Source organism: Pteropus alecto, unplaced genomic scaffold (assembly GCF_000325575.1).
Source record: "Pteropus alecto unplaced genomic scaffold, ASM32557v1 scaffold276, whole genome shotgun sequence".
Taxonomy (NCBI): Eukaryota; Metazoa; Chordata; class Mammalia; order Chiroptera; family Pteropodidae; genus Pteropus; species Pteropus alecto.
Genome location: NW_006438074.1, coordinates 53,601 through 63,438, shown reverse-complemented (window position 1 = coordinate 63,438; position 9,838 = coordinate 53,601). Strand labels below are relative to the sequence as shown.

Sequence of the window (9,838 nt, the reverse complement as noted above, 5' to 3'; positions counted from 1 at the left end):
GGGGAAGTCAGGAATGACTTCACAGGGGAGAAAGATATTAAAATGAGACTTGGAGAATTTATAGGCTTTTGTTAGGCAAATTAGAAAAGAAAGCTCTAGACAGTGAAGCAGGCATAAACAAAGGCAGAAACATAAACGGCATCTTGTGATTGAGATTAAAGAACTAGGATAGTTTAGAATTTCTAGAGTATGGGGCATTTCAAGAGATAAAAATAGACAGGTAATTAAAGGGTTTTCTGTGCCATATGCAGAGACATTAAATTTTATTATGTAGACAATGGAAAGCCACTGAACAATGTTGAGAAGGGAAGTGATCTGATAAAACTTGCATCTTAGAAGACAGTATGGACAATAGATGGACTTACTTGGAAGGTTATATAAAACAAGAAACCAAATACGTCACCGATAAAGTTTCTAAAATAGTTTACTCCCCAACCTAGGCCAGTGGCAGTGACTATGGAAAGAAGAGAGGAATTATGAGACATACTAAAGATACTCTTTAGAACATAGTGATTAATGTTCTTAGGAGAGTAATAACTCCTAAATTTGTGGCTTGGGCAACAACAAGTAGATGAATATTCAAGTGAGGAGCCTAGGTTTAGGCTAAATTTGGGGGTCATTGTCATAAAAACATGGCTAAATATGTCTGCCTGTGATGAGAGCAGAGTAAGAAAAAGAGAGGAGAGAAAAGGATTTACTTATCAGGACAGCGATGGCATTCATGAGAATAACGTTAGAGGAATGATGGCACTGGAAGCCAGATTGCATTGATTAGAGTAATATGATGTGAGCAGCAAAAGAGAGAAATACAAAGTCTTAGAAAGAGATTGATGACATTTTTAATGTGTGTGATAATAAAGATTCTTAAAGTATTTCAAAGGCGGTAAAGTTAGTATGAGATTTTGAAGTACAGTAGACAGTTTTCTGAATTATTGGTTATATTTGGATAAGATGTATAAATTGTAAACCTTAGAAAAATGATAATTATATATTTAATTATAACGTCAAAAAGCGTATAAAATGATTGTACCTGATGGATGATGAAGTCCAGTTTAGCTCTTGCATTTGGATAAAGTTTGAATGTCCTTGTCGTTCTGCAAGCATGTCAGAAGTAAGTCTGCCACCAAACAAATCTTTTGCATACTCAGTCTCTTGTGGTTCCTATATGTGAGGACATTTAGAAAGTGATGGCCTCTCTTACAGATGACTAAATAGCATTAATTCTTTGATTCCAGACCGAAATGGAGTGGACTCATTTATCCCTATTCCTCCTACTAAGTACCACCCAACGCCCTGCACATTATATATAAAATAAACATAAGGAGACTGAAAGGTGTAGAGAAGAAGGCAGACCAGCTAGGGACCTTGGGACCTGAGGAATGACACTGTGGTGCGTTCCCTGATGTGTTATTGTGATTTATAATAAGAAATATATGTATTTGGTCTTCATCCAGTATTCCTGGCCTGGCCATATGATCAGGCAGGAGGGCAATGGAAACCTAGCTTATTAACGGGATGCTCATATGGGGCATGGCCCTATGAGGAGTACATTAAAGTAGGACATGAAGCCCATTAGAACTCCCTTCCAGGTTTGGAAAGTGATTGGAATTGACAAGCAGATGTACCCATATGCTTAGTTAATATGGCCACCTGGGTCTGTGAAACTGGGGACATTGGGAGACTACAGCAATGCAGAGATGGGCAGAATCTGGACATATTCCTCTTGTACTCTCTGAGGCACAAAATACCAGTACGACTGCCTGCCAGCAAAAGAGTCAGAGACTGCAGATGGCCAAGTGGCAGATTTCCCTAGGGAGAAAGCCCTGAATATAGCTGGCAAGTCAGACTGATGCTGGTAGTGCTGGGGGACTACAAATGGGTCTTGACAGGAATAGATATTGACTCTGACTGGGTTTTGCTTATCCAGTGGTAAAAGCAAATGCTCAGAGTGCTGTAAAAGGACTGGAACAGAAGATTACGGCAATAGTTGGGACAACTGACTATTATTTCTTCAGACCAAGGAACACACTTGACAGCCCATAGTGTCCAACAATGGGCAGAAAGATACCCTCCTCAGGTAATAGTTTGACAGAGAATTGGAATTGTCAGTTGAAACACTGATTGCCTAAAATAGAGATAAAATCAGGAAGGGCTGACTTACGCACTTTCATGAGAATGCCTACACTCAACGTGAACATGAGTAGGGCTAAAGGCATGTCCTCACTGGATAGATTTTTCTGTTTTCCTGGTGGATTTTGGAAACGGGGTGGGAAGGAGGCTGGTATGACCATGTAAGTCTCGCTAAGGGAGGATGATGCTGGTAGAACCATTATACTTTTTTCTTCTTTTGCATATTGCCTCAATTTTTTTCTATATGATGCAATGGTCCTATGACCGCAGCTGTAACCTCAAGTGCTAGAAATGGGGATGGTGCCTAAGCAATGAAACCGTGACTGTGTTTTTAAACCTTATTCCTAAGGGCCTGATAGGATTTTTCCTTTACCCTACCTGGGAAAATTGGGGTTAATAGTGAAAGTAGCTGTAGTGCCTGGTGGCAAAAGTAGCCCACTAGTTCTGCCCCTATAAAATCTTACCCTATTTGAATGGGAGTGGACAAAGTAGGGGTACTTGCTAGACTAGTATTGGTGTCAGCAATCAAGACCAGCACAATGGCTGAACCTACTGTCCCTTCTACAGGTGGAAAAGTTTGGATATAAATAAAGAGGAGAATTAGTAATTATGGGTAAAAAAATTAATAAATAGGTTATATAATGAAGAAAATTTAATATTACATTAACACCTCAGAAGAGGCTCAGAGCAAGAGGTGATATTGTCTCTTAGCTCAATTATATCAGATACTTGAAAAGGTGTCTGAGATGGCTCCTGCTTTTGAAACCTGAAAAGGTCTCCAGTAAGAAGCCTACAAATCTAAGTGATCTTACCCTGGGAGATATTTTCATATGATTATGACTGAATGGAATTATAGTAATATGCCAAGATCTTTTCAATTTTATAATAATTTTGCTGTAAAGGATCTGTGTCAAAGACCAGGGGGTGGACTGATATTGCGATTTATAATAAGAAATATATAGTAGGTCTTCCTCCACTATTCCTGGCACATAGCTCTTAAACCCTTTTAATTTCCTATATAAAAGCCAGAGGAGCATCTTGTTATAATATTTGGTCTTTTGTCATCGGTTCCTGAAATAGTTCCAGAGCCATAAAAGTGAAAACGTCTTGTTATTCATAACAAGCTCTTTTGAACCACATTTGAGTTTATGTTAACAAGGTGGCTTTTGGGAAGTCCCTAAGGATAGGGGCTGGTTGCCAGGGAAATCAACTATAATTAGAGGGTTGAAATTTTCATCTTGCCCTCTAACCTCCAGGAAAGAGAGAAAGGCTAGAGGTTGAATCAATCATCAGTAGTCAACAAATTAATCAATCATACCTACATAGTGAAGCTTCTGTCAAAATCCAAAAGGAGGGGGTTCAGAGAGCTTCTGGGTTGTTGAACATGTGGAGGTGCTGGGAGAGTGGTGTGCTCAGGGAGAGCATGGAAGCTCTGTGCCCCACTTCCTGTACCTTGCCCCATGCGTCTCTTCTATCTGGGTGTTCCTGAGTTATATCCTTTTATTATAAGCCAGTAATCTAGTAAGTAAATGTTTTCCTGAGTTATGTGAACTGCTCTAGCAAATTAATCAAACCTAAGAAGGTGGTCATGGGAACCTCCTATTGATAGCCAGTTAGAAGGACAGGTGACAACTTGTGATAGGCCTCTGGAGTAGGGGCAAGGGAAGTATTGTGGGATTGAGCTTTTAGCCTGTAGGACCTGATGCTATCTCCAGGTAGATAATGTCAGAATTAACCTGAATTCTAGGACACCCAGCTAGTTTTGAAGTATTGCTTGATTTGTGGAAAACCAAAGAATTTAGTGTCAGAAGTTTTGTGAGTATGATAGTAGTGTAAGAGTAAAGAAAGCACACAGAAGTGAGTTCTTCCTGTAGACCTGGGTTTTCTTTTTGCCTCACATATACTGAAGTAGGTGTTGGAGAAGCCAGAAACCCAAAAATGCCAATAAAAGAAAAGAAAAACAAAAATAGTCAACAAAAGAGCATGCTCTCTCTAGTCAAAAGACTAGAAAAGAGAAAGCCTAACAAGCAGAAAACTTTTAGGCAGTAATGGGTTGACTCTAGCCAAACACCGTGGAATAAATTGTGGCCCTATCTCTACCAGTAAAAGCAGAATGGGAGCATAGACTTCCATCCTTGCCCAGCTGTAACGAGGCACACCTCCACCATCCCCACTGAGTCAGGAGCCTGGACTTTCATCCTGCCCAGCAGTAATGTACATGCACAGACCAATATTACTAGAGACCATATGAGGAACCTGTTCCACTTCCACCCGGTAATAATGATGTTTCCGTGGAGTATTAATGAGGCGTTTCTGCCTTTCCCAGTCAGGATGAGTCAGTGGAGGTCTATGGGGAATGTGGCCTCTCTAGCCTAGCAGTTGAAGCATACACATCAGGTAATTAACAGAGACCAAAGAGGGGAACTTGGACTTCAATCTCCCATCTGACAAGTAGAAGTGGTGCCCCATCTCCTTACTAGTACAGTGTGATGGGAGGCTTGCTAAAATAGAAATTTAAATAAGATCCACAGTTCCTGACATAATACCCAAAGTATTCAGAATATAATAGAAAAATCTAGCACACCAAGAAACAGAAAACCTTAACTTCAATCTGAAAAGACAATCAACAAACACCAACAATGAAATGAAACAGATATAATTATCTGACAAGGATTTCAGAGCAGCCATCACAAAAATGCTTCAATGAGGAATTGTGAACATGCTTGAAATAAATGAAAATATAGAAACTCTCAGCAAAGAAATAGTGTCAGCAAAGAAATAGAAGATATAAGGAAGAACAAAATGGAAATTTTAGAATTGAAAAATACTATAACCAAATAAACACAATTGATGGGTTCAATAGCAGAATAATAGAACAGAAGAAAGAATCAGTGAACTTTAATATAGAACAATAGATGTAACCCAACCGGAATAAAACAGAGAAATCAGCTTTAAAAAAATGAGCCTCACTTTACCAAGATAGACCACATTCTGAACACGTTGGACCATAACAAAAGATTTAACATTAGTATCACTGTGTTCTTACAGTGAGAGGAGAAATAGAATGGGGCTGAAAAAGTATCGGAAGAAATAATGGCTGAAATTTTCCCAAATTTGGTAAAAGCCATAAGTCTGCAGATTCAAAAAGCTGAGCAAACCCCAAAAGAGCAACCCCCTAAATTTATGCCAAGACAGAATCAATTTTCTGAAAACTAAAGACAGAAAAAATCTTGAAAGCAGCGAGAGAGAAATGAAATCTTATCTATAAGAAGAAAACAATTTGAATTACTGCAGATTTCTCATCAGAAACCATGGAAACCAGAGAACATTGTGGTTCTCATTTAGAGAATGCTGTGCCACATTCTTCTGGTTTCCATGGTTCCTTACCATGGAAAGGAATTTTCAACCCAGAATCCTACATCCAGACAAATATCATTCAGAAATGAAGAGGAAGTTAAGACATTTTCAAATGAAGGAAGCTAAGCAAATTTGGCAACAGCAGATCTATCCTAAAAGCTTAGCTAAAGGAAGTCATTAAAACAGAAAAGAAAAAAAAAGGAAGAATCTTAGAATACTAGGAAAGATAAAATAGACTTTCCTTCTTCTTTTGAGTTTTCTAAATTATATTTGATAAATTGAAGTAAAAAGGTATCATATTATCTGATGTGGTTCTCAACATATAGAGAGGAAATATTTAAAACAATTATAAACAGTAGAAGAGAGATAGAGTTAAAAGCAAGTAAAGTTTATAATACTTCACTCAAACTTGCAAAAATGTCAACACTTGTAGACTATAACCAGTAAAAATAGAAATCTATATAAAAAGATATACTAAAAACCAAATAGAATCCTATAAAATGTTCAAGTCACTCCAGGAAGCTTTCTCTTCCTGAAAAAGAAAAAAGATAAATAGAGGAAACAAACAGAAAACAAAAAATAAAATGGCAGATTTAAGAATTAACATGTCAATAATTTACCTTAAATAGAAATGACCTACTTACCATTTAAATGATAGAAATTGGCAGGGAGAAAAGAACATGACCCAATTGTATGCTGTTGACAAGAAACTCATTTCAAATATAATGATATATGCAGGTTGATAGTAGAGGATGGCAAAAGATATACCACACGAACATTAATTGAAAGAAAGCAAGAGTGGCTATATTAATATCTAATAAAATAGGCTTTGATACCAGAAATTACCAGAGACAGAGAGAAACAGCACATACTGAGAAAAGGGTCAGTCTACCAAGATGACATAACAATCTTAAATGTGTATGCATCAAACAACAGAGCTGCAAACTAAGTGAAGCTATAGTCTCCAATTATTCTATCAAATGTTAATGTAAGTATTGCTGTGAAGGTATTTTATAAGTCTAATTAAAGCTCCTAATTTGTTGAATTAACAAGGAAATCATCTTGGATAAACTGGGTGGACTTGATTCAAGCTACCAAAAGGCCTTAAAAGCAGAGCTGAGACTTCCCTGAGAGAGGGACTCTACCTACAGACAGTAGCATGGTCTATGACTGTGACTTCCAGCCTGCCCGTAACCTTCTTTTCCTGATGGTCTGCCCATTGGCTTTCAGACTTCATTAGGCAGCCCTCACAATTGTTAAGATTCCTCATAACAAACATCCTAATACACACACACATACACGCACATACAGATCTACTAGTTATGTTTTTCTTGTTGAACCCTGAATGACACAATCTTAAAATAAGTTCAAAAAATACACTAATTCAGCTTCAGGAATATCATTGTTTTTGCATTTTTCATAATCATAAAAACAACATTTGATTAATGTCCTTCTAAATCAGGGGTTGGCAATCTTTTTCTGTACTTTTCTTGTAAAAATAATGTTTTAAAAAAAGAAGCATGTAGAAAGAGGGTATAAAATGAAAACACAAATACCCAGACTGCTCTTTGGTTCTTCATAGTCTATGTCCTCCTTTGGTTTCCACTCCCACCTCCCAGAAGGCAGTGTGATTATATGTCCGTAGAGCCTTGGAGAGAGTGAGGCTCGACCGTCCAGGCTTTACCATTAAAGTAATGTCGCTTGGAATAAGTCACGTAAATTCTCTGGATTTCTTTGTGCTCATTCGTAAAATAAAAGATTTGGACTATGTCATTTCTAAAGTCCATGTCATTTAATCTCGAACACTCTAGAATTATGTTGCTCTTCTATCTCCTTCTGCACCTACTTTTTGTGGCTTCCTCTTTACATTTCCTAAACGAAAGTATTAAAGCCTCACTTAGACTTCTTTACTTTCTCTACTCTCTTTCCTTAGACAATCTTACATATGCTTTTGGTTTTAACTATTAAACTCAAATTACTTCCAAATCTAAACAAATGTAAATTAAATTTCCATATTAAAATTTAGTCCTGTGTTTTCAACTGCCTACTTGACATCTCCAGTCAGATGATCCACTATCAAATAAAACTTAGTGTGAAAGAAATATAAAAATTCTTATATTTATATTCTATCTCATTCCACAAAAAATGTGTGGCAGCTTATGGGAAGCACATATAATTCAATACTAAAATGAAAATAGTAAATAGTGAAGATCAAGACCAAGAATGATATGTTAGAATATATCAAAAAGTGGGGTAGGGACAGACAGACCATAAATCCTATTGGGTTTTCTGTTATTGAACCATAAATTTGGCCCTGAGCATTAGGTAGCAAAATGAAAAGGAAAATAGTTATTACTCATTGTCAGTGAGCAGAGCATAACTTTTCCTTAAGAGAAAAAAGTTTTTCCTACATTTACTTCTAAAAGCACTTTCTCATGTGGTCCTTCAAATGAGGACAGAAGAGAGAAAGAGAGAGAGAGGCTAAGATCCTCACAAACATCATTAGAGCAAATACAGTACTAGTTTCCTAAGACGATTTTTAAAATATCCCTCAATGAGAGACAATACCTAAATAAAACACAGTATACAAGATTCTAAGGAGTTCGTGTTGGGGGAAACTTTCTGATTCTCCATTCTGAGGAAGATACCAAAAAAAAAGAACTAGTAATCTCAGAACACATAAAAGTCCAAATAATCATGAACTATTTCTCAACTTTCTAGAAGATTTGATGAGTTTTATTGTCTGGCAATAAAACTTTTTATTCTTCATATTTGTCATGCACTTACCCTGTTACATGGAAATCAGGAGCCCTGTATGAACTTGCTTATTGCAGAATCCAAGTTTCAAAATAATGTTTTTATATTTAGTCCTTTGTTCTGTGGTATTTTTCTTTATAGCTTACTAGTAACGTTGACATGTTATTTTTTGGTTCAGATATATTTGTCTTAAATATTAACAACTGTATTTTTCCAGGAAATAGGAAGCTATTTATAGGCCCAAGAGGATAGTGGGGCTCCAGAGTAATTTTTTCTATCCTGTCCCATAAACTATGCTCTTTATTTTTTAGGCATTGAATTCAGTGGGTGTAAATGTAGGCAGCATCTTCCCTCCTCTTCCACCCCAATTTAGACAATTAAGAATTAGCCGGATGAGAAAATTTTAAAACTCAGGACTAAAATGTGCTTTGGAGGCCTAGATATTAATGAGCATAGTAAGTTTGGCTATCACACTAGAGATAAAGCAATGTTCAAAATGATCATGGCCTATGATATGTGAACATGCAGCATGGACCAAATACTATGATTCGTAAAACAACTTACAATTGAGATTCCATCCAATGCTTTCAGTTCTGGGAGATGAAATATTACAAACAACCGGTAGTTTTCTTGATTCCATACAATAATGTTTCCATACAGGTCTAGAATGACCAAGTTACATAAACCCTGGATAATATAAATACATACATTTCAAGTGACATATATATATATCACTCTAGCATTTTTTTCCCCTTAAGAGTTTAACTGTCCTTGAATTTTAATATTTGAATTGCCCAATCATTTAATAGTGTTTTGAGTGCTTTTAAGTCTACTGTTTAGTGTAAGGGTTACCTTTTCAGACCATTAAGTTCTAATTTTGTATAATATTTCAGTGGTCTGTGTTATATGATCAGAATCCTTTTTAGGATGCTGGTACTAAATGTATTATCTATCAGTGGTAAAGACTTGGAGGGAATTTTGCTAAGTTTAAAAACAGTATACTTTGTTTATGGAATAAAGGCCTATTAAATGGTATGTATGTATGTATCAGATAAAACAAGAATTAAAAATCCTGCCTTCTGATGAGGGGTAGAACTGGAGTGCTTCTGAGAGAGTAGCAAAATTCATATGAAGGGAAAATGTGCCTTCTAATCAGACGAGACATTGTGATGAGACTTGTTGTGAAAGAAGGGTCCTGAGTAGATATGGATGGGTGAAGTTAAGACAAGAGGGAGTAAATCTACTCCACATCATAATGTGAAATGGTTTACTTTGTTGCTGCTATCATTGATTAGGCTGCCTCTGTAGCTTTAGAAGTAGTTATATTGGAGGAGTAGGATGGGGAGAAAGCCGAACTTAAGGAAAGACAGAAAATGGACATACATTTTTCGTAGGAGACAATATCCTAAAAATATGGCATGAGCAAAAGGAAAGAGGCCATGGTGAGAGTTCCAGTGGTAGGAAATGGCCATGAACTTTAGAAACAATGAAGTCACACATTGCATTTGAAGTGAATTCCTATTCTGCACTGTAGTAAACTTCCATGTTTTTCAAACCTTCAGTATAGCCTGTTATACAGTAGCTTTGAATAAGT

At 36.7% G+C, this 9,838-nt stretch overlaps 1 protein-coding gene across 1 annotated transcript in view; it reads right to left on the bottom strand.

The window, feature by feature from the left end:
- Positions 1-9,838, bottom strand: part of LRRC9 (leucine rich repeat containing 9) — an 80,386-nt gene that overhangs the window by 28,732 nt on the left and 41,816 nt on the right. The window contains exons 22-23 of the mRNA XM_025049086.1: positions 8,809-8,931; positions 1,031-1,161 (exon numbers count right to left, since the gene is read on the bottom strand). Of these exons, the coding sequence (XP_024904854.1) occupies positions 1,031-1,161; positions 8,809-8,931 (254 nt within the window). The remainder of the gene's footprint in view (positions 1-1,030; positions 1,162-8,808; positions 8,932-9,838) is intronic.